The 24,821-nt window shown below is 45.7% G+C and overlaps 1 protein-coding gene across 29 annotated transcripts in view; it reads right to left on the bottom strand.

Moving 5' to 3' along the window:
* The window catches only part of SH3KBP1 (SH3 domain containing kinase binding protein 1), a 335,079-nt gene that overhangs the window by 207,446 nt on the left and 102,812 nt on the right, over nucleotides 1-24,821 (bottom strand). For 28 of the 29 annotated variants that reach the window (XR_010596566.1, XR_010596530.1, XR_010596542.1 and 25 more), the window contains one exon: nucleotides 13,311-13,431. Coding sequence is in view for 22 of the 29 variants with exons in the window: in XM_008170230.4 (XP_008168452.1) it covers nucleotides 13,311-13,431 (121 nt within the window). In the remaining 7 variants the exon portion in view is untranslated. Of the gene's footprint in view, nucleotides 1-13,310; nucleotides 13,432-14,557; nucleotides 14,680-24,821 lie in introns of those variants that run through there. The other variant, XM_065579702.1, reaches the window with a different exon arrangement.

The raw sequence follows: 24,821 nt of genomic DNA, 5'->3' as shown, positions 1-24,821 counted from the left end.
ACCATGCAGCCCTTGCACCCCCCGCCCCTGCAGCCTCTGCGTCCCCCCGCCTGCCCTGCCCCTGCACCCCCCTGCCCCTGCAGCCTCTGTGACCCCTGCTCCCGACTCGTCCTGCAGCCCCTCCACCCCCCACCCCTGCAGCCTCTGTGACCCGTGCTCCCCACTCGCCCTGCAACCCCTGTACCCCCCCGCCCCTGCAGCCTCTGCGCCTGCCCCTGCACCTCCCCCACCCCTGCAGTCTCTGTGACCCCTGCTCCTCACTCGCCCTGCACCCCCCGCCCCTGCAGCCTCTGAGACCCCTGCTCCCCACTCACCCTGCAGCCCCTGTACCCCCTGCCCCTGCAGCCTCTGCACCCCCTGCCTGCCCTGCTCTTGCACCCCCCCCGCCCCTGCAGCCTCTGTGACCCCTGCTCCTCACTCGCCCTGCAGCCCCTGCACCCCCCCGCCCCTGCAGCCCCTATGCCCCCACCTGCCCTGCTCCCCCACTCCCCCGGCAGCCTCTGCCTGCTGAGGGCTTCAGACGCCCGGCAGTGCGGGTCCCTGCAGCCCCGGCCGCAGCTTCCTTCCTGCCACCGAGCACGTTCTCCGGCCTGTCTGTCCCCACGGGAAACAGCTCCCGCAGCGCTGGGTTCCGAGCTGCGCGGGGCAACGGGGCCACAGGAAAGGTCCCCCAGTGGCCGGGGGGCCCCCGCCCACAAGGGAAGCCCGAGCCCCCCCCGTTCCCCACCTGAGCATTGTAGCTGGGGCAGCTGGGCTGCGCTGCGGACCCGGAGGATCGTGCTGGGCGGACCCTGGCTTATGCCTCCCTATTTCCCCGGACATGTCCGGCTCTTTGAAAATTCCCCCCGGACGGGGATTTGAGCACCAGAAAGCCAGACATGTCCGGGGAAATCCGGACATATGGTAACCCTAAGACTACTGAATACCTGAGAAGTGAACACTACCAAATAACACCTTCACAATGAGGACAGCAAGGGAAATAAGAAGTGGCCACTGCTATACCAAACTCCTCTAAACCAAGCAATAATGATATTCCAGACTGGATCAAGCTTCTGAAAACTCTGGAGAGTTCTGCATTTGTTCCCAAGAACAATGCATTCTGGTGCACCATAGTGGCACAACCCCAAAGCACAGCAATATAGTGTTCTACACAATCAGTCAAATATTGATTTTAAATATTTGCCTCATCTCTTGTTCCCTGATCAGTTCCACAGTTGCATCACAATGTTCAAGTTTCTGCACCTCTCTCAGCATAGCTCTGAGTCATAAAAGTAAAGCACACCAGCCTCTACTGCAGGGGTCGGCAACCTTTCAGAAGTGGTGTGCCGAGTCTTCATTTATTCACTCTAATTTAAGGTTTCACGTGCCGGTAATACATTCTAAAGTTTTTAGAAGGTCTCTCTCTATAACTAAACTACTGTTGTATGTAAAGTAAACAAGGTTTTTAAAATGTTTAAAAAGCTTCATTTAAAATTAAATTAAAATGCAGATCTTATCAGTTTAGTGCAGTGGTTCTTAACCTGGAGTGCAAGACATGCAAGATTTTTTTAGAAGGTAAATCATCGAAAACACAAATTAAGCACAGGCACATAAGTACAACTACTTTGTTTCATCAAACCTATGTATTTATTAATATTATACATGTTTGAGTGATTACTGTAATAGACACAGTTTTTAAGCTAATTGTAGGTTAATTTTTTATAAGGGCTGCAGAGCGCTGGGACCAGGCCAGGAGCAGAACCCTGGGCTGGCTGCTGGTACCCCAGGCTGGCAGGACGGCTGAGCAGGGCCAGAGACCCAGACCCCGGCTGGCAGGGGGCCGGGTGGCTGGAACAACAGAGCAGCAGGGAGGTGAGTGGGGCTGGTGGCTGGTATCCCAGGCCGGCAGCAGGCTGAGTGGGGCCAATGGCTGGGACCCCGCTTAGCCGCTGCTGGACGAGGGTTCTGTTCACTCAGGCCGGCAGCAGGCTGAGCGGGGCTGGCGGCTGGGACCCCGGCTGGGAAGAGGCCAGAGGCCAGAACTCCAGACCGTCAGCAGGCTGAGCGGGGCCGAAGGACAGAACCCCAGCCCCGCAGTGGGTGAGCGGCTCAGCCCACTGCAGGTCTGGGGTTCCGTCCACTGGCTCCCGCCAGCCGGGGTCCTGGCCACCGGTCCCGCTCAGCCTGCTGCCGGCCGGGGGTTCCGTTCACCAGGCCGGCAGCGGGCTGGGCAGGGCCGGCAGCTGGGACCCTGGCTGGCAGCAGCATGCCAGTAAAAATCGGCTCGCGTGCTGCCTTTGGCACATGTGCCGCAGGTTGCCGACCCCTGCTCTACTGGTTTTCATGACTTCAAAACAGCCAGTCACTGTGTCTTTTAAAATACCATCTTTTAAAATTCTACTAAATTCCATAAATCTATTTTCCACATTTGTCATAAATAATTTCTGTGCAAACTAGTTAAGGTCAAAATAGTAAATGACTAAGAGAAAATGAAAATCCGGTTTCCTATTCAAGGGATCTATTGCCAATAATTTCCCAGGAATGTTATCTTCGCCTTGTTTTTCCATACAGCTTTGACAGATTTTTAGAGGCAAAGATAGTTAGTTGGGCAGTGTAAATTGGGTGGAATTAAAAAAAAAAGCGCTGGCAGTTGGGCAAATAGCTAGGTTCCCCTTTTTTTATTTCCAGACTTTTTTAAACATTAGCGTGTTTATAAGTTGTAAAAAAGTGTAGTTTTTTGTTTGTGTTAGATGGACTTCAATGAAACACACTTTTAGCCCCAACTCTTTTGAATTAACTGTTTTATTTATGAATTTCCCAGTTTTTTTTTAAATGAATGTCAGAAGTTTAATGGGGTTGATATAGAAGGACCATAGAATTGGAGTCCTGCTCCAACAAATCTTATGAACACCACTAAGGTGGTGCTTCCCACCTACATTCTTTGCTAAACCATAGGTGGTGTGTGTGGTGTAGAGTGAACTACAGCAGGGTGGGATATGGGAATAATGGAGGGAAAGGGACGAAAAGCTTTTACCCATATGGAAAATTAAGTATTCAGGGCCTGATCCAAAGCACACTGAAGTCAGCAGGAGTCTTTCAATTTACCTCAATGGGCTTTGGATCAGGCCCTTAAAGTTTTACATGCATCAAATAGAAGTTGTTTTAGGTCAATAGGTCCCACAGACCAAGTGTTTAGGTCATAAGAACGAACATACGGGATCAGACCAATAGTCCATCTAGCCCAGTATCCTGTCTCTAACAGCGACCAGTGCCACATGCTTCAGAAAGAATGAACAAAACGGGGCAATTTCAAGTGAGCCATCCCCTGTCGTCCAGTCCGAGTTTCTGGCATTTGGAGGTTTAGGGACACGAGGAGCATAGTATCAGAGGGTTAGCCGTGTTAGTCTGAATCTGTAAAAAGCAACAGAGGGTCCTGTGGCACCTTTGAGACTAACAGAAGTATTGGGAGCATAAGCTTTCGTGGGTAAGAACCTCACTTCTGGTAAGAACCTGACTTGCAACCCTAACCCTAACCCTCCACGGGGTCCTGGCCCCGCCCATTTCCCACCCCCAGCCCCGCCCCAACTCTCCCCCTTCCCCGCCCCCTCCTCCCTCCCACACGGAAAGGGCTGCCTGAGCGCTACCGGCTTCACGGTTTGCCGGGCAGCCCCCAGACCGTGCGCCCCTGGCCGGCGCTTCCCCAGCGCAGCTGGAGCCCGGGAGGGGAAGCGCCCAGCCGGGGGCACAGGGTCTGGAGGCTGCCCGGCAAACCGTGAAGCCGGTAGTGCTTGGGCTTCGGGCAGCCCCCTTGCCGCCGGACCCTGCGCCCCCGGCCGGGCACTTCCCCTCCCGGGCTCCGGCGGCGCAGGGTCCGGAGGCATGGGGGCTGCCCAAAGCCCATAGCGCTCGGCTCTTAAACAGAGCCGAAGAGTCGGGGAGGAGCAGAGCCGCCGCGGCCGGAGGCTCTGCTCCTCCCCTGACTCTTCGGCTCTGTTTAAGAGCCGAGCTGCCCCAGCGCTACCGGCTTCGGGCAGCCCCCGTGCCTCCGGACCCTGCGCCGCCGGAGCCCGGGAGGGGAAGTGCCCGGCCGGCGGCTGGGGTCTGGAGGCAAGGGGGCTGCCTGAAGCGCATAGCGCTCGGGCAGCTCGGCTCTTAAACAGAGCCGAAGAGTCAGGGGAGGAGCAGAGCAGCCGCGGGAGAGGATGTGCCCGTCCGTATTTTTCCTGGACATGTTCGGCTTTTTGGCAATTCCCCCCGGACGGGGGTTTGATTGCCGAAAAGCCGGACATGTCCAGGAAAAACCGGACGTATGGTAACCCTACTTTTAGTCCTTCCCCAGCAGCCAGAGCATTACTTCTTCCACCCCAGGCTTCCTGGCTGCTTTTGCTAGCTTTCCCCATGACCCTGCCTGGAGCTTTCACAATGCTCTCGGCCTTCCCTCTCATCTCCATGCACAGGGCTGTGGCAACCTCTTCTGGCCTACTGGCTCCTCCTCTTCTCTTTTCCTTGTCCCCTTTTCCTCCGTGCAACTGCTAAGCTGCTTATCTCCCAGGTGATTGCTTTCAGGTCTGCTTCCTCTGCTCTGCATGGCTGTACAGCTGCCCCGAAACAGCATGCACTGTTGCTTTCATGCCTGCATGCACTGATGGCTTTCACTGTTCTGGCCTCCTGCCACAGCAGCTACAAAATACACCTGAATCCTCAGACAAAACTCAGTTTTCTGAAACCTGCTGCCAGTGCTAGACCACGCTTCTGATTCCAGGTATATCGGTGGGGTTGATCCAACCTGTTTGCTGGCTCTTCTACCAGATATCAGCTGTTAAGGGGATTGAGGTTGACCCACTGGCTTATTGGTGCAGGTCATCGACCTCTGCCTGTGTTTCTGCTCCCCCCTCCTCTTTCGATTCACAAATGGTCTTTCAGATCAATCTGGTTACCTGTAGTCATTATGAAGATTCTCTATAATTAAAGCTACGATTTAGTCACGGAGGTCATGGCAGTCACGGATTCTGTGACTTTACCAGACCTCCGTGACTTCTTCAGCTTCAGCTGTCAGCAGCTGGAGCCATGGCAGGGGCTGAGCCGGGGCTACGCGCCACACATAGCCCCACAGTGGGGGCCGCCGCCGGGGCCATGCGCCCCTGCCCTGCGGTGGAGGATGCAGCTGGGGCTGTGAGCCTCTGCCCCAGCTTGTACAGTTATTTTTAGTAAAAGTCACAGGCTCCATTAATTTTTGTTTGTTGCCCCGACCTGTCTGTGACTTTTACTAAAAATAATCATGACAAAATCTTAGCCTTATCTATAATACATGAAATCCATCTCTCTCTTTCTTGATTTAATAATCCTGTAGTTTATTTTCCCTGAAGGAACACAGTAAAGTTTAAAAAATAAACTTGTCTGAAAATTGTTTACCTACTAAAGATCATAACAAAGAAATCAGACAAAAATGCAGTAACAGTTCTCGGGGTTTTTTGTTTTTGTTTTGTTTTTTCTGTTTTGCTTCCTTTATGCATTTGACAACACTTTGTATAGCCAGTTTCACTATTTCCTCTACACAGTCAGGTTTTTTTCCATTTCTGTTTCTGTGGGTTTTTCATATAATCAAATTGGAGAAAATTCATTTACAAGAGTATGAAAATGTAACTGTAGAACTACTCAAATTTTCAGGGCAATTCAGGGGCAATTAATCAGCTTTTTAAAAAAAAACTGACTAGACAAAGTTTATGTCGTCCCTTTACTTTTTCTGCTTCTCCTGAGAGAGCCACTTTCTCTTCTGCAAAATAGCTGCCAAGTTCCTCTTAACTTTCCATTATAAGTGTTACACGAATTTGAAGTTGCTTCCTCAAAAGTTAACAGCTTTAAATGAACCTGCCCTGGTCTGCACAAACTCTACAACATTTTAATGGATTTTTTTTAAAAGAGAAAAAGATAATAAAGTAGTTAAAGCAAGGGACATGAAATCAAGAGATTTGGGTCCTATTGCTGACTTTGACAGACTTTCAGCAGACCTTGGTCAAGTCACTTAATCTCTCCGTTTCACTTTCCACATATGTAAAAAATAAAGTTGCCACTGGTGTCCGTGAATAATCACCCCTGTGATATGACAGCGTATAATCATCTTTTGGGAACCCTGACCTATGTCAAGTGTCTGGAGCCAGGAAATAAAAAATACTTACCATTATTCTGTGTGTCATTCCTTTATCACACTTAGCTACCCTATCGGTGTGCTGTGAAGCTAAATAAATTAGTGCCTTCAAGACTCTTGCATGGACACCATCACACCCAATGCAACAAGCAAAAAATGTTCAACAAAAACCAGAAGGCGCTGCAGAGAGAGGTTTAATGGAAACCCTATCTAAATCTTCACTACAGTATCATTACCATAACATTATAGTACCAGTAGAAAGCAATGAGATTTCCATAAGATACATGGAACAGGGTATTTAAAAAGGGTCTTCACTCATAACTGTACAATTTGGCAAAAACTACACATCTTTCCAGGCCCTGGGTATCGTGCCAATGAAAGGGCATACACAGAAGTGTGTCACAGGAGGAATGAATTTTTTGAAAGATGATTGATAAAACAAACAATGAAATTTTAAAGTAATACAAGGAACCAATAGGGCCTCATGTCAGTGCACAAGAGGAATAAATATTTGGGGTCACTCTTACTCAAGTCACTGTGCCTATGAATTACCAGAATCAGAACAATGAGAGACTATATACCCAGTAGTTCTATCCTCCCCAGAATTATCTAGCTTACACATTATCGACAGTCAGTTAGTTTATACAATATCAAAAATAAGTTACAGGAGTGAAAACACCAAACACCATTAATTTAACTTTTTATTCTTTGTGTCTTCAATAGGTTTTAACCAGAGGAATCAAAATGTTTTGAGTTGTGTAAGAAAAATAATCATAATAAATGCACTGACAGGCTCATGCCATGTATGTCATACTTCAGCTGGAAGAATGTTTTTAAAGACTATATCAGTTTCTGAAAATAAGGTGTTTTAGTGGAAACGGTGACAGATCATACAACAGCACAAAATATGTGGCATTATAACAACTGTATTGGACACTGCTTCCAAACAGTCATCCTTCCATGATTTGAAGTTAATTATTACACTTTGTTTAGAACAGTTTGGAGTGTGTGTGTGTGTGTGTGTGTGTGTGTGTGTGTGTGTGTGTGTGTGTGTGTGTGTGTGTGTGTGTGTTCATAGTAAAAACATTCAAAATGCAGATTCAAAATGCAACCAAGTTCTCCCTTGATCAAAACATACAATTATACGAGAACTAGGTAATACAGCATACTTTCAAGTAGAATTTTATGTTATGCTACCTAGGAGCATCAAGAGATTGACAACACAAAGGAACAAAAGCATTATCCACAATGCAATTCTACATTTCATTGTCTTGTGTTCTCAAAATGCTAGTCCACATGTCACTTCCTCTTATGTTTATTCCCATTTCGACTTCTAAATGTCATTCCTTTGAGGAGGAAAGCTCAATGACACTGATCTCAAATTCCTTCAGATCTATTAGGACAAATCTAAATAACTTCCTCCACCATATTACAGGATGGACTGACTGTAAGTCAAACCACACAATGAACACCATAAGAACAATGCATCTCACATACAGCCAAAATAGCTCATTTCATGTCATTAGCTATGTAATGCTACAGCAAAGCACCCATTTAAAAAAAAATAACATACATTCTTAAAAACAAGTGCACTAGTGGGCTTTTTGAAGTAAATTTTAATGTGATAGGAATGTAACTGAAAAAAATAAATCTTAATTGGCAGAAGCACGAATGCTAGTTTAAAAAAAACACAAGGAGTCTGGTGGCACGTTAAAGACTAACAGATTTATTTGGACATAAGTTTTCATGGGTAAAAAACCCACTTCTTCAGATGCATGGAGTGAAAGTTACAGATGCAGGCATAAAGATACTGGCACATGCAGTGATGAGCTGCCAAAAACTTAAGAACCGGTTCCCTACCGGGTCTTCGGCGGCGGGCCCTTCACTCGCTCTGCGTCTTCGGCGGTGAAGACCCAGAGCAAGTGAAGGACCCGCCGCCGAAGTGCCGCAGAAGACTCGGAGCGCCGCCTGGTGAGTACAACCCCCACGTGTTTTTTTACGTCATCCCTGCTGGGGCCCCGTCAAAACTGTTTGAATCAGGCCCCGCACTTCCTAAACCTGGCCCTGCACATCGGGGTTACAAAATTGTATCGGGGGCCAGGTAGGGAAGGCTGTGCCTCCCAAAACAGCCTGTCCCCCCCACACACATCTGACCCCCACCCATGTCCTTCCCTCAACTGACCCCCTCAGAACCCGCAACCCATCAACTCCGCCCGTGCTTTGTCCCCTGACCACCCCCTCCCAAGACCCCACCCCCTAACTGCCTCCCCAGGACCCCACCCCCTACCCAACTCGCCCCATTCCCTGTCCCCTAAGTGCCCTGACCCCATCCACCACCACCCCGACAGACCCCCAGAACTCCCATGCCTACCCAACCCTCCTGTTCCCCATCCCCTGACCGCCCCCTCCAACCGCTCCCTGCCCCTTATCCAACCCCTCCTCCCAACCCCGGCCCGGCCCCCTTACCATGCTGCTCAGGGCAGCGTGTATCAATGTCGCGTGGCCCGCTGGAGCTTGCAGCCCCCACCCCTTACCGGCTCACTGGTCCAGAGCGCTGGCGCCGGCGGCGTGGCACGCTAAGGCTCTGCGAGGGGGGGGGGGGAAGGCGGGGAAGGGGCCCAAGGGAGCCTCCCCAGCCAGGAGCTCAGGCAGGCCCGACAGGACGGTCCCGCGGGCTGGTGTAACGACAGAAAAACCTCCCTCTCCCAATAGCCCACCCCTTTAACAAGCGGTTCTAACCGGCTTCTAAATTTAACAAGCGGTTCGCGCGAACCGGTGCCAACCGGCTCTAACTCACCACTGGACACATGAAGAGAAGGGAGTTATCTTACAAGTGGAGAACCAGTGTTAACAGGGCCAATTCAATCAGGGTTGATGTGGTGAGCCAGCCTCTCCCAGTACCTATTCAGGCCCAAATTAATGGTGTTAAATTTGCAAATGAATTGTAGCTCTGCAGTTTCTCTTTGAAGTCTGTTTTTGAAGTTTTTTTGTTGAAGTATGGCTACTTTTAAATCTGTTAAGATATTGCGGCAGTCAGACATTTGGAGTAAAATTCTCACTCTCAATCTAGACCGGGGTAGGCAACCTATGGCACATGTGCCGAAGGCGGCACACGAGCTGATTTTCAGTGGCATTCACATTGCCCGGGTCCTGGCCACCGGTCCGGGGGGCTCTGCATTTTAATTTAATTTTAAATGAAGCTTCTTAAACATTTTAAAAACCTTATTTACTTTACATACAACAATAGTTTAGTTATATATTGCAGACAGAGAAAGAGACCGTCTAAAAACGTTAAGATGTATTACTGGCACGCGAAACCTTAAATTAGAGTAAATAAATGAAGACTCGCCACATCACTTCTGAAAGGTTGCCGACCCCTGATCTAGACCTTTATGCCAGATAAAAGAGCTGAAGCAGCATAAAGGGGTCCTAAAAGCTCCATATCCAGGCAGGAGAGGATTTACCTGGCACACACTCTGCAGAAGGCAGTCTTAAGATTATTCAACTTTGAGCCTTCTCAAGCTCTAGGGTAGCATGTGCGACAGGGCCATGGCTGCAGCACATACAGCTTCAGAGGCAACGTGTAACTGTTGATAATTGGGGAGGGGGAGCACAATTTAAAGGTTCGGGAGTGGGGGCACATAACTGCCCCATGCGTCGCCTCTAGATCGAGAACAGAAGTTTTCAAACTGTGGGGTATGCCCTCAGGGGGGGTGCGGAGAAACATTTGGGGGGGGGGGGGGACGGTGACCCCAGGTGGCTCGAGCCAGCAACGCCAGACAGCTGGCCTGAGCCAAAGCTGTTGTTAAATGGAAGGCAGAAATCTAGGAGGGGAACACATGACCCTGCGTTCGCCCCCCCAAAAAAAACCACTGCCTCTGGCTGCAATGGTTCCAGGCAGTGCTGTAGCTTTTAATATAGCTCAGGGCTCTTAATATATGCCAGGCAGTGCTGTGGCCCTTAATATATGCCACAACTTAGACAGGGGCCCAAAAATGTCTATGTTACACCAGGGGATGCTACAACCCTCAGAGCAGTCTGGGAAGGCACAGAGCTGACAAAGCCCCCTTAACCCCATTCCCCATCCCCCAGTCACTGAGCTTAGAGTTCTGTACTGAGCCTCTCAGAGGGAAAACACAGAATCTCTCCCTCGGATCTTATCATTCTTTCACTACATGGCTTTAGACGTTATTCATCGTTCTTGATGTTATTCATCATCTGCGGAGGTGCAGAAAATTTTGGACTCCATCACAGAACTTTTATCTAAAAGATTAAAGCAGTTCTGTGCATTAGGCCAATATTTAAATTCTGATCCTTTCAAGAGAACTTAAAAAATTAAAGTAGTTTTGTATTTTTTTAAATAAATAAAAAAAGTTACAGTATTACTTGTAATTTAGGTGAAGAAATGTATTTACTTGCAGTATATGATCACGATGCTTCAACACCTTTATTTGGCAGGTACGACTCCTATTTTGTGAAATATGTGAAAACTGAGGCACAGAGGCCTAAATTTTCAAAAGTGATTTGTGATTTTTGATGTCCAATTTGAGGCAAATTAAAGAGCGTTGAAGGCACTCAGCCTTGTTGGAAATCAATGCACATTACAGTGTTTAGAATTGGGCACCCAAAATCACTAATCATTTTCAAACTCTTAGCCCCATATTTTTCAGTAATTTGAACAAAGTCACATAGCATTTCTGTAGCTGACTTGAGAACAGATCCTATTACTCCTTATTTAGGAGCACCACGCCCTAGATCATACTCCCTAAGTAGTGCAGAAAAGGAAATCCCTAGAATTATTAATTCACCCCTAAAGGATATACTTAAAGTTACACACAACATGTTTCCCTAAATTACTTCCATCAAACCAATCAGTTCTAGTACAGTGTCTCTGTGGGCTATCTATGGTAGCCAGAAGGAAACATATTAAAGCTATCAAGAATATTCAGTTGGAAAAGCAAAATGAAAAGAAAAAAAAATCAGGACTGCAGCCCCTGCAACCAGGCCCTCTCATTCTTCTTGTTCTATTCAGTTGTGAGCCAAACAAATCGCTGGAGGTGATTTCCAACAAACAATCCTGTAACAAAATGGCTACCCCCTTTAAGCAGCTAAAGACAATTAGTAATATGGGCAGGCTATTATTGGGAGGCATTTGGCAAACCTGAAGCATTCCTAGATCACGACTGCAATCTGAAGGAGTTAGATGAGTGGCTCTCAACATTTCCAGACTACTGTACCCCATTCAGGAGTCTGATTTGTCTTGCATACCCCCAAGTTTCACTTCACTTAAAAACTACTTGCTTAGAAAAACAAACATAAAAATACAAAAGTGTCACAGCACTCTATTACTGAAAAACTGCTTACTTTCTCATTACTACCATATAATTATAAAATAAATCAATTGGAATACAAATATTGTACTTACATTTCACTGTATAATATATAGAGCAGTATAAACAAGTCATTGTATGACATTTTAATTTGTACTGACTGCGCTAGTGCTTTTTATGTAGTCTGTTGTAAAACTAGGCAAGTATCTAGATGAGTTGATGTACCCCCCAGAAGACCTCTGCGTACCCACAGGGATATGCATACCCCTGGTTGAGAACCACTGAGTTAGACTAACTGATTATTTAATTAAGCACAACCTTTACAAGAGGCACTTCATTGTTTCATTACAAAAAACACCCCCTCCATTACAATGCAGGGCTCTGAAGAAACCATAAGGTATAATACTGTAGCCAAAAAAAGAAAACTCTTTTTCATTTAGAAATTTATTTAAACTGCAACAGGGGGGCTTGTCTTTTAAGGGCTACAGGCCGGTGGCAGCATAGGGCAGCGCTTAAAAAACATCCCTGGCACCTAGTTGCTCAAAGACAAAATAAATTAAACCAGTAAAAAATGCCTGTAATATCTATCTATATATATAGTGCCACACCGCCAAGACCTGAAGAAGAACTCCGTGTAAGCTCAAAAGCTTGTCCCTTTCACCAACAGAAGTTGGTCCAATATAAGATATTACCTCACCCACCTTTTCTCTCTAATAAAATATTTCCGTTCTTTCCCCATCCCAAATCAATTTAACCCTCCCACATCCCTCCCCGTGTATCTCTTAGTGAACTCTTCTTCATATTTGCATGTTGCAGCAACTGTCTGCTTAGCCTCCCTCCCTCTAACAAGATTCTCTTGGTAAACTGCTGCACAGAGAAAGAGGAGATTGGCAGTGGCAGCAACATTCTCTTGGCTACATCTGAGCTGTCTCCACCCAGTTCCTCCTCTACACCCTCAACTTTGTAGTGAAACAGAGTGAGAGCATGAGTTAGAAGAGCTGAGAGAAAAAACTGCTGCATAGTCAACAAGGACCCTGTCTGTCCAGGAGCAGAGGGGATAGCTGTGGGAAGGAGGCAACGTTTGAAAAATTCACCAGCCTTCTGCTATACAGAGTTGGATATAAAAGTGGGACACCACCACCTTGTTAAGAAGCCCTGTTGCCATCCCCAGATGTTGGGAGAAGGAGGAGGATGCTATCCTTCACACCATTTGAAAGCTACATCTTTCATATCAGATTTGGTTTAGGCAGTGTTTCATTAATTTGAAGCTATATCCTTCTAGCTACTGGAAGAGAGAAAACAACTTTCTATTTCTTCTCTTTCCAACAAAGCTTCTGGGATGCTGGAGTGGGGGGAGAGAGAAAAAAAGAGATCTCTGTTACTCTACCCATCTCCTAGCATCATTTTTAGTATCCTTTAAAAAAAAAATCACACTGTCACAAAGCAACTTCTGTTTGGGAAAGAAGGGAGGGGGGAGATACATTCAGGACTGAAGTTTGCTAACAGCATTGCACAGGAGCACTATATATGCTTCTAGCTGTCAGTTTGATAAGCTTCAGTAATCCACCCATGTAGCTTTTCTTAATTAAAATAAATCTAGACAAAATCTCTTTAGAAGGAAAGAAGCTGTGCTTTTGTAAATGTAAATGAAAATGGAAATTGACATACTGAATACATCTGTATGCCAATCAAGGAAAGTTTTTTGTTATCTTCCCAACATTATTGGTAGCCTTTCACAACTGTATACGTGCTGTGCTTTAACATTATAAACAATGAAAGCTTACATTCCATTCTTTCAATTTTTTGTGAACAAAGCACATCAGTTTAACCAAAGTCTATACTTTGATATACTGTACCTTTTCTGGTGGTTCTAATTGTCTCAGAAAACAGTAAAGGGCTTCCATTGGAAACTTCATCTATAGGTTTCTCTGGTGGTTTGTTGGCAATACTTTCTTTCTTCATGTCCTTCTTTATTTCCTGTATGGGAGGAAAAAGGAAAGACAGCTTACAAGATGTCTTACAGGATACTCTTAAGTCTCAAGTGTCCAGTATTGGAAAAAGTCATAGATGTGAACTGTGATAAGTTCCAAAGTCTGACAGCTAGACTCACCCATGTGTTTTTATATTTCACAATAATTTGGGTTATTCTTACTCTTCTCTGCAGAAAGCAGAGTGTTACACTCTTACCATTGTACAGTTATGGTAGTTACAGGTTATTGCCACTCCAGTACATGGAACAATTGGACAAATTTTTGAACTGGCACCTATCATATTTAATGGCTTCCAAACACTTTTGTTTAAATTAAGTTCATTTAAAAAAAATCACCCAGTGGGCAACTCAAGATTGAGTCAGATAAAATCTTTAAACTGCCTCTCCCTTCTCACAATAAGAATAATATTTCAATTCAAACTGCTGTAGTATATACCCAGTGTGTGTACAGCCACAACGTAATAAATAATATTTCTTCCCCAACTCCTAGACATATTTATAAGTGAAAATGCCACAATGAAAACCAAGCAATATTCAGGCTAATAGATTATCAAAATTTTCCCCGATCAGTGTTTTAAAAGGGTCAATCTCACCAATTTAATCACATTGTTGTCTGTAAAATGTCTGCCTTCTATTTTACCAGCAACACCTAAAATTACTATAGCTGAACAATTACAGAAAAATATTTTTCACCATTGTTCTAACATGAATACTTGTGCATTTGACAACATAGCACAGAGTCAGCTACATGGTTACCCTTGTAAAGGCAGTTAAGTCAGTTTGTCGTGTTGTTTCTGTAGGCATTTCAACACAACAACAGGGGGATATGAAAACATTTTTTTTAAATAGGAAAATCTGACTAGCACTATAAATATTGTAAGGGGCACCCAGGGCAGCTACTACAGATAAAAGGTAGTCAGTTGCAAAATATGTTAAGGAGATTGTCTCTTTAGCAGTGGACAGGGGAAAAAACAGTGGACTGAACTTTCATCATAGCAATACTGCTCTCTCCCTGATCACTGAGCCAAAGGGAAAGGGTTTCCCAATAGTTCACAGTTAATTCTCATTAAACAAATATTTACAGAACATATGCAGGAGCACCATTCCACAAACCTTTCATGCAGACCTTAAAATACAACGTACTCAGTTCTTATTTGGCCTCATCACTGTAATATCTGAACACCACATAATCTTTAACAATCTTCACAACATCCCTCTGAAGTCACACAGGAAGTCTGTAATAGAGTAGAAAATTGAACCTGGGTCTCCAAAGTTCCAGGCTAGAGCCCCCCGTTCTGACTCACTTATCTTTAACTTTTTTGTTCTAAATTCTAACAAACATCTAAACTTACATTTTATTTCTACAATTTCCAGTGTGTGTATAGCCACAACGTCTCAGCAGTAATATTGTGAATCCTCTTGATATTTTTCTAAAGGTTTTTATTAAATGTAGCCACCCAAACAGTACTACTTAACCAGGCATTGTATTATCATTATTTGTATGAACCTGAGCTGTCTGCCACTTCTCCAAAATGCATGCACGTAGGATGCAATTAATGCACAGATGTCAGAAAGTGGAAGTTGTATAATGCTGCACCTTTAAGGACTGAACATGTCTGCGATTGTGCATGAGCTTCCCAAGCAGTGCATAGCATCATATCCCTATGCTTAGTATGCATGATCCAGAAAGTATACTCCAAAAATGATGCATGCATTTAAAAAGGTAACAATACTTTTTAAAAATAGACTGGTCCAGTACATGGATTGTTACAAGAGTATATTTTTAAAATCTTAAAATGGAAGGCAAGAATAAACTTGTTCATTCTAAGTCTGGAGTTCCCAAGCTCAGTTTGCAACTCTAAGTGACAGACTGTTTGCCAGAATATCAAACGGATACTGACAATTTAAGTGGAAGGAGCTAGTATGTCAAAACATTAGTCTTCTTCAAGCATGACCTCAGAGGTCCTGCCTTATTGCCAGAGGTAGTTTCCTATGCACATTGCCAAGTGGATTTTTCAAAACCTCATGTCAATATGAAACTCAATGTTCAGCTAACAAGAATCAGAAAATTAACTTCTACAGTTAACAGTGGCAAATAGGACACTTTTTCCTTGTTGAATATGGAGCATGGGAAAGTAATAAGCCAGCAATTTCTGCAGAATGTGATTTTCAATACAAAAAATTACATTCACAGCTCAAAAAAAGGAAGACTTCTGATGTGAACGAGTGAAGTGCAGCCTTCTAGAGTCTGTAGAGACAACTCTAGTGCTTCTGCTCCAGTTTATAGCTTTCCCAAAAAGCACCACTGTTCAATTTACAAAACACAGGAAGCTGGCGGAAAGAGTGTGCCACAAGCTGGATTTCTAAAGGGAATTGGGCTCTACCTCACCAGTGAGGGATTAGCTATCTATCCCTCAAACGCATACCCAACTGATCTTGATGGGCTGGGCCAACTATCAGATCCAGGTGGGAAGGCGTTAGGAGCTTTCCATAAAAGGCTGGGGAGGCAACAAACTTATCAAACATCTCCTAGCCAGGGGCTGACAAAGATGCAGCCCCATCCCACTTTCAGAGATCAAGGATGGCGGCATCCTCACGCCCATCACCTGTAGGTTGGAGTGGGGGCTCTCACCAGCATCTCCCCTGGACCTCATGGGTAGACCTCTTCTCCCCTTCATTGTTCATACACCTCTACCCCACTATAACGCGGTCGTGGGGAGCCAAAAATCCCTACCACGTTATAGCTGAAACCCCTTTGCTGCGGAAACCCCTTTCCGCAGCAGCCGGAGCTCCAGACCCTTTAAAGCGCCGCTGGAGCCCCGCTGCTACCGTGCTATACGCGAACCCATGTTATATCGGGTCACGTTATAGCGGGGTAGAGGTGTATTAGCCTTTGTCTAATACTGCGCCCCATCCCACTCCACTATCTGTAGATTTTAATAGCTACCACCCCACAGCTAATTAAGATTGGGGGGGGTTGTCTCTCCCCCAAACTCCTACTGATGTGAGGGGACACCAAATTCTGACTTATGCAGGGTCCTGTACCACAAGAGCTGGTCTTGATTAACCAGGTTAGGTCAAGCCACAGCTGGCTCCGAATCCTTGAATGCTTGTGAAGCTCTCCAGGAGACAACAGATATCATAGCTGATAGGGCGTCTTCATCAAGTTTTATTGAGTCAAACTAATGAAAAAGGGACTATGGAAAAGATGAATGGCATTCTCATACACTATACATATTTTTTAAAAAAAACTGTTTTCTTGGCATCACATGAATAAAAATGGCATTTTCATGTCTCATACCAATAATATATTCACTACCTCTTGAGTCTGTGATTCTAAGGACTCCAGCAAAGATGTCCAGAACATAAGAGAAAGAAGTCTCTTATTCTGAAAGTTGAACGCTTCCAGATTACATCTATTTCAGACACTTTCCAGAAGAAAATCATTCTCCAGCTTCCTAGAGCAAATCTTTCACTAACCCTCCAAAGAGGCTTTTCCCTTATCAATTACCATACCAACCTGCCAGCTTGCACTCCAAATTTCATCAGACTAGTGATCCTTCTTGCTGTCTGGCAATCTGCTTTATGGTCTTGAGTGCCTTAAGATAACCCTTGAATTTCCCCCCCTAAGGCCCTGATCTTGAGAAACTGATGCAGATGCTTAACCTTTAAGCACATGAGCAATGCTACTGAACTCAACGTTATGCACATAAAGCTGCAGAATTCAGGCCACAGTTTGCAACCTCACTTCTCTGGTTCCTGGTAGTTGTGCTAACTGTCCAGTCTCTCTATTTCTGTCAAATCCATCTTGAATGGTCAACACCGGCCATACCAGATCTAACCTTACAGACCTTGGTGTAATTAAATGTTTCTTAATTCCTCCCCTAACTACAGTGTATCAGCTCACTCCTTCTTTCACGCTATTCTTTTTCATTAACCTACACAAGAGCCCCACACTGGCTTTCTAGTTTGCTTTCTCTCCTCCTCATCTCACTGGACTTGGTTCAGCATCCCATGTTACTTCTGCTCCTCAAGCCTTTTTTACATACTATATACAAACAATAACATGAAATTAGAGTCCCAATCCTGCTTGGATGGAGTTGCAGATTAACCAGAGACTGAATATAGAAAATGTAGGAAAATCTCTACAATGGAACTGGAAAATAGTGAAGGTCCAAGCCAATTCCTTTTAAAAACTTACCAAAAAGGCCTTAAAAGACCCAAAATTTAGAAATGCACTGGGGTGAGATTCTCTGCTGCACATCTAAGAAACTCAGCACAGAACATGCAGCCTAGGAGGAGGGGAGGCTATGGTGACTTTGAGCCACCTATGCACCCTCTTTATCCTGGGCTGCTCCATCCAGGGGTTGGATCAGTTCTTGGCATAACAGACAGGCCTAAGGGCCTTTGTAAATTACGACAGCCTTACTGGGCTACATTGCTTCCCGAAATCTATGCAGCACTTCTGCTCCACCCCTAACATGCTGCTTCTTCGTTCTTCCCTCTGTCCTGTCCCCTCCGTTAGGGCTTATGGGAGTCCTCAGAGAGCAGCCTTACAGCTGTCCTCCACAATGTCAACATTAAGGGAATTCTCCTCCTGCTGGAGCCAGGGTTGTAGGACCTCCTGTATGCCGCTCCAGCCCTTTTACCTGGTGTAAGAGGGCTGGAGTGGGGATGAGACTCTTACCCTAGGACTTGGCAGTCTGTCTCAAATAACTGCATTGATGCTTGAGATCAAATAATGCAGACGGAGGCATCAAACTCTGGCCAAGAAGTTCTAGTTTGCATGGTTATCATAGTCTACTCTGGCTCATAATGAAGAGTGAATTGAAAATGGCTGTCCTGGATCATTGAGCTATGAGACAATTGCAACTGTTCCAAAAGCCAGGAACTAGCTACACCACTGCTCAAACAATAACATTTAGAATCATATCTGTACACCACACGCTCATCCCAGAGATCACTCTTCAGCATAGGCATGGAGCACAAGCCTGTGCATGAGAGGGAATGGCAGGTCTGGGAAGCAATCTTCAGTTTTTAAAACAGTAAACCCCACTTTTAACATATCTTTCCTAGTGGAATGTAAGGGGACATTTCTGGCATTCTAGCTATCTTAAATTTATACTGGTGCCCACCACTGTGTCTAGAGAAGAGGTTTTCAAAGGCAGCAAGGAGAGTTAGACACGACCTCTCAATGAAAGTCAATGGCAGCCAGGTGCCTAATTCCCTTGCTGTCTTTGAAGAGCTCCCTGTGTGAACCTTGTAAACTTCAGGAACGGAAGAGTTTAAGATGTGGGAGGCAAAGAAACCAAGAAATCCATTGTAATCCAGAAAGTACAGTTTCTTGAGGAAGGACCCTTCACAGTGAGGTTTTCTGGTGGGAGGTGGAAGAGTTGGAAAAGACCAGATACTTTACTATATTATAACTTCAAAATACTGGACCATACATTAAATGTTAGCATGCAGACCTGGTCCATCATGCGTGGTAACGCCCCACAGGAGTTCAGCGAGCCTATTCCAAGAGAACCAATTTCTCCTGTCTGGGTCTCTTGCACTGGCCTCCCTAGTACCATTTTCAACATGGCAACTTGCCCTTTCCATACTATCCCGGGTCTACACCAGCATCCAGGCCGACACAGTACTGCCCATCAAACTGTCCGTCGGCAGGACTGGGGAAGATGAGTAGATGCCACTGAGCTGCATTTGTGGAGTCCTGAACTTTTTTCAAAAGTGCACACCCCACTCACACTTTCGCGAGGAGCCCCACTCTGGCCCCAGATGATGAGGAAAAGCCATGCTGAGAGAACTAATATGCACAGAATGTAAAACTCCAAAAGGAGAGGCTTCAAACTCATAGCCCTTGTGTAGAAAGGACAGCACTTGTTCCTTTAAGCTATTATGTAAGTCAAGGGTAGGCAACCTTTCAGAAGTGGTGTGCCGAGTCTTTCTTTATTCGCTTTAAAGTAAGGTTTTGTGTGCCGGTAATACATTTTAACGTTTTTTTAGAAGGGGTCTCTCTCTAAGTGTATATTATATAACTAAACTATTGTTGTATGTAAAGTAAACAAGGTTTTCAAAATATTTAAGAAGCTTCACTTAAAATTAAATTAAAATGCTGATCTTACGCCGCCAGCCTGCTCAGCCCGCTGGGTGGGGGGTGGACGGTTCAGGGCAGAGGGCTGGGTGTTGGGGGGGGACTCGAGGTCAGGGCAGAAGGCTGGGTGTGGGGGGGGTTCAGGGCAGAGGGCTGGGTGTGGGAGGGGACTCGAGGTCAGGGCAAAGGGCTGGGGTGTGTGTGGAGGTGCAGGGCACAAGGCTGGGTGGGGGGGGTTCAGGGCAGAGGCCTGGGTGTGGGGGGGGACTCGAGGTCAGGGCAGAGGGCTGGGGTGTGGGGGGGTTCAGGGCAGAGGGCTGGGTGTTGGGGGGGACTCAAGGTCAGGGCAGAGGGCTGGGTGTGTGGAGGTGAGGGCACAAGGCTGGGTGTGTGTGAGGGTTCAGGGCAGAAGGTTGGGGGGGACTCGAGGTCAGGGCAGAGGGCTGGGGTGTGTGGACGTGCAGGGCACAAGACTGGGTGTGGGGGGGCGTTCAGGGCAGAGGGCTGGGGTGTGTGTGGAGGTGCAGGGCAGAAGGCTGGGTGTTGGGGGGGGACTCGAGGTCAGGGCAGAGGGCTGGGGGGTGTGGAGGTGCAGGGCAGAAGGATGGGGCTGTGGGGGTGCAGGGCAGAAGGCTGGGGTGCTCAGCTCGTGGGGGTGCTCCCAGCCCCCTGCCCTGAGCGGCTCATGGCAGGGGGCTGGGAGGGATATGACCTGTTCCACCCCCTTCCCCTAGGCCCATCCCTACCTCTCTCTGCCTGCTCTATGGAGCAGCGAGCACGCTGCTGCTCGGCTCTGCTCCTCTGAGAGGAGGAGGGGCCGTAATGCACCACGTTGTGGGAAGAAGCGGGGGAGGGGGGAAGCTTGGCTGCCGCAAGACCAAGCTTCTGCCTCCTGCCCCCGCAGGGGAGAGCAGTGGGCAGGGAGGCTGAGTGGGGTGGGGGGCTGGGACCCTCCTCCTCCTCTCAGTGGGCAGCAGCGTGCCACTCAGAATCGGCTCGTGTGCCGTATTTGGCATGCATGCCGTAGGTTGCCGACCCCTGATGTAAGTACATTACTCAACGAGTGTCCATCACCAAGGAGTTTCTGAAGAAATGAAAGCTCAGATGTCAGTTGTCTGTAAGTAGAGGTGCAAAAGCTTTCAGAGTGCAATAGCTTTTGTAATATTTCTAAACCAGTCGTTGGTACCACTCAATAGCTGATCACAAGGGCAGTCCATGCTATACGTTTCATAAGCGTCAGAGTGTTACAAATTTTTGGGGGCAGAGCTAGGAAAATATCTAAAATCTGAAAATGTCATGAGCAGCTCATTTTAGTGGGGCTGTATCTTAGGATCCCTTTAACCAAATGACTCCAAATTTCCCCCAAAAACTCTAATTCAGACCCCACTGGGACATAATTTTCAAGACAAACTCCCTATGCATATAGAATTTAGAGCAATTTGAACATTAGAAACAGTCCGTATTGGTGGGCAGCTTTATCTAAGGCAGTGGTTCTCAAACTTCCTTGCACCACAACCCTCTTTTGACACCAAAATTACTACATGACCCCAGGAGGGGGGACCAAAGCCTGAGCCCGCCCAAGCCCCATCACCCCGGGTGGGGGTGGGGGACAAAGCCCAAGGGCTTCAGCCCCAGGCAGTGGGCCCTCAGCCATCGGCCCTGCATGGTGGGGCTCAGGCTTCAGCCCCAGGCCTCAGCAAGTCTAAGCCCAGCCCTGGTGACCCCATTAGAACAGGGTCACGACCCACTTTGGGGTCCCAACCCACAGTTTGAGAACCTCTGATCTAAGGAACATGTGAACCAAATGACCCCAAACTAGCATCACAAAACTCTGCCCGAGGCACCGAGGAGGCACAGCACTTTTCAAAACAATCTGGCGTATGCATGTGGGGTTTAGAGCACTTGAACTATCAGCTCTTAAATCAGCAGCTTAATCTCAGGGCAAAACCTCCAAAAGAAGCCCCGTTAGAATGTCAGCAGGGAGTGATGTCCACAACACGCATTCTCAGCATGCTGTGGAGAGCAGGACTCATACTCACAGGACCTGGGCACTGCTTGAGTTCAATGACCTCACCATATTACCTCGAGTCACCCGGTTACTCTGATGTCAGGCTGCCTGCAAACACCCTTACAACAAAGTTCCAGTCAAACTGAGCATGTACAAATGACTCTCTCTGGTGCATCAGTTTGGATCAAGTCACACTGGAGATTCATTTTTATCCTAAATAACTTTTAAAATATTGCTTCCCCAAAGAGGCAGTGGATTCAGGATAAAAACGTAGAGGGTGATATTGGTATGGGGCAAATAAGAGCCATAGTCTGAACTGCAGGTGTGTGCTAAAATAATTACACGAATGATAACGTTTTGATGACAATTTTAAGGGGTCTGTAGCTAAGAAATCCCTTGCCTGAATGACTCCCAAATTTGAATCCTTAATCCTATCCCAGACCTCCATGAGTCAAAGCAATTTTCAAGACACCACCAGTAAGCCTGTGGATTTTAGAACACTGAGAAATTGGCTGTTAAACAGCAAGTTAATCTCCACCTTCATTATAGTGGGTTACCACTCCCATAGGGTGACTATATTTCCCAAAGGGAAAACGGGACACCACGCAGGGCTGGCCCGAGGCCCCCTCTATGCAGGGCTGGCCCTAGCTGCTCATCTGAGGCCCTCAACATGGGGCTGACCCCAGCTGCTCGCCTGAGCGTCCCTCCTCCCTCCACCCCGCCCCCCCCCGACTGTCACTGGTCACTCAAACCCTGCCGGTCCCCTGCTTGAGGCTGTTGCTGGTCACTGGAACCCTGCCGGCCCCCCACACACTGGAACCCTTCTCTCCCCACCCCCCACAGCCCAGCTTCCCCCCTGCACAGGGCTGGCACCTCTGCTCACCCCCTGCACGTTCCTCTGCACCGCACCCAACTTTTTTGACAAAAGTGCACATTTGTCCCATTTGCTCTTGCCAACTTGATGAGTTGGCAAGAGCAAATGCGACAAATGCCCTCTTTTTCCAAAAAAGTCAGGACAGCTGGGACAGAGCTTAAAAAAGGGACTGTCCTGGCCAAAACGGGCTGAATGGTCACCCTACCCATATAATAAAACAAAAGTTAGTATATAAAGCTTCAAGACTATCCTATTTGACAGGTGTGTCAACATGTAAGAGGATTTAAGCAAAAAACAAACAAACCCCTTCTTGAATGCAATCTTTCATCTTTTCTTAATCTTTCAAGAATTATTAATCACAGTAGAACCTCAGAGTTACAAACACCTGGGGAATGGAAGTTGTTCGTAACCCTGAAATGTTTGTAACTGAACAAAACGTTATGGTTGTTCTTTCAAAAGTTTACAGCTGAACACTGAATTAATACAGCTTTGAAACTTTACTATGCAAAAGACAAATGCTGCTTTTAATCATCTTAATTTAAATGAAACAAACACAAAAACAGTTTTTTTACCTCATCAAATCTTTTTTTTTTTCCCCAAACTTTCCTGTTTTCTTAGTAGTTTATGTTTAACACGGTACTGTATTTGCTTTTTTTTTTTGGTCTCTTGCTGACAGATGACATACTTCAGGTTCCAAATGAGGTATGTGGTTGACTGGTCAGTTCGTAACTCTGGTGTTCCTAACTCTGAGGTTGTACTGTATACTGATAACATTTATACAGTCTGCATATAATTAGCAAATTCTGCAAGTGGTATTAAATAGTGGGGTTGCTAATTTGCAAAGAAAAAAAAGCCTTTGGCAAACCTAATTTTTTTTTCTATTTGTATTTATATATATGGCTTTGCTTTCAGAATCTGCTCATTCACTGTCCTTGAAGGCAACACTCTAACTACTGTGTCTGCATATAGTCCCCTCTATCAAAATATTTTCTCCAATGCAGAGGAAGTGCTCAAATCAGTTCTGTCACCATAGTTACAGCTAATACTAGTCGAGGGGAAAGAAGTACATCACCACCAAGACCTTGAGAAAATCTGCTCCGAGGTATTAGAAACAAAATCCGAAAGTCACCCCAGCGGTATTATTTTTTTTTTTAAATTACATGTTTAAAAAGTCTAGCACTAATGGGTGAGGGGTCTCAGTACTATTTTTGTAATTACTCATAATACTACTTCACTTTATTAGTTTACCATTCTACCCTCACTAGAGGGAACTTCTGCCATTTTTATTAAATGAACATTTCAAGAATTTACTCAACTGATTCTTCCAACAATGCATTTACAAATCTCACTGTGTAAATGGACTAAAAACAATTGAGTAAATTGCTGCAAGGTTTCCACAGCAACCATTGCAACACAAAAAGCTGTTCTGTGCTAATTTGAAGATGAAAGGTTCCAGACAGTAGGTCATTTTCATTTCTAAAAGCTGTAGGAAGCTATGCAAATGTATGTGCAAATTATTGTCACAGACCAAGATAATTTATCCAAGGCTTGAAAAAGGAAAACTGATGCTTTATATTCTGTGAGGAAGGGAGTTAATCAAATTAGTCTATATGTAGTCACAAAGCTTTTGAAAACAAACAAACAAACAAAAAACACCAAACAGTAAAAAACAGAGGCAACTTAAGAAGTAATGAGACATTTTACAACTCAAAAACCTACTGCCTGCCTGTACATTGCTTGAAGCCAAATATGGTAATAGTAATAAGAATACAGAATCAGAAGCCTAGAGGGATGGCATGCAACACATTCTAATTATCAGAATAGGATAATGGAAACATCTTAACCCCTCTGATATGAAGAATGTAACTACGAGGCTTCTACAACGCTTCTGCTGTCTCTCATACCCCTAAACCTATAGTGTATATTTTAAGAGAGATAACTTTTATCGTTATTTCCTCCAACTGTTGTCTACAATTTAAAACAAAGCATGATTTAAAACATCTTTTTACATCAAGCCTCACAGTATTTCTGTTGCAAGTCTCTTGTACTAGTCAACATCAACACCCCTGCCAACTGAAGACCAGCTTTGGCACCAATGAGAACGTTAACCAGTTAGAAAGATGATGGCTGCATTTAAAAGGGACATGCAAGGCTCAAGGGCAAGGATATAAAGGTGAAGTAAAGCAGGGATATACAGAAACCCATTGGCCTCTGCTGTCCACTCTCCACAAAATCATTCAAGATTAACTGGACTTTGTTTCTCCTTTATTATGTGTTGGGATTATTATGATGTATGGTATTATCACAACACTAATTTAACCATAAATTCCTTTATTAAATCCAAAGGCCGACTGGTATTTATACAATTGCTCTAAACACCCCTAAAAAGCCTAAATAATAT

This window comes from Chrysemys picta, chromosome 1 (assembly GCF_011386835.1).
Source record: "Chrysemys picta bellii isolate R12L10 chromosome 1, ASM1138683v2, whole genome shotgun sequence".
Taxonomy (NCBI): Eukaryota; Metazoa; Chordata; order Testudines; family Emydidae; genus Chrysemys; species Chrysemys picta.
This window is presented reverse-complemented; position numbering and strand designations above follow the sequence as displayed.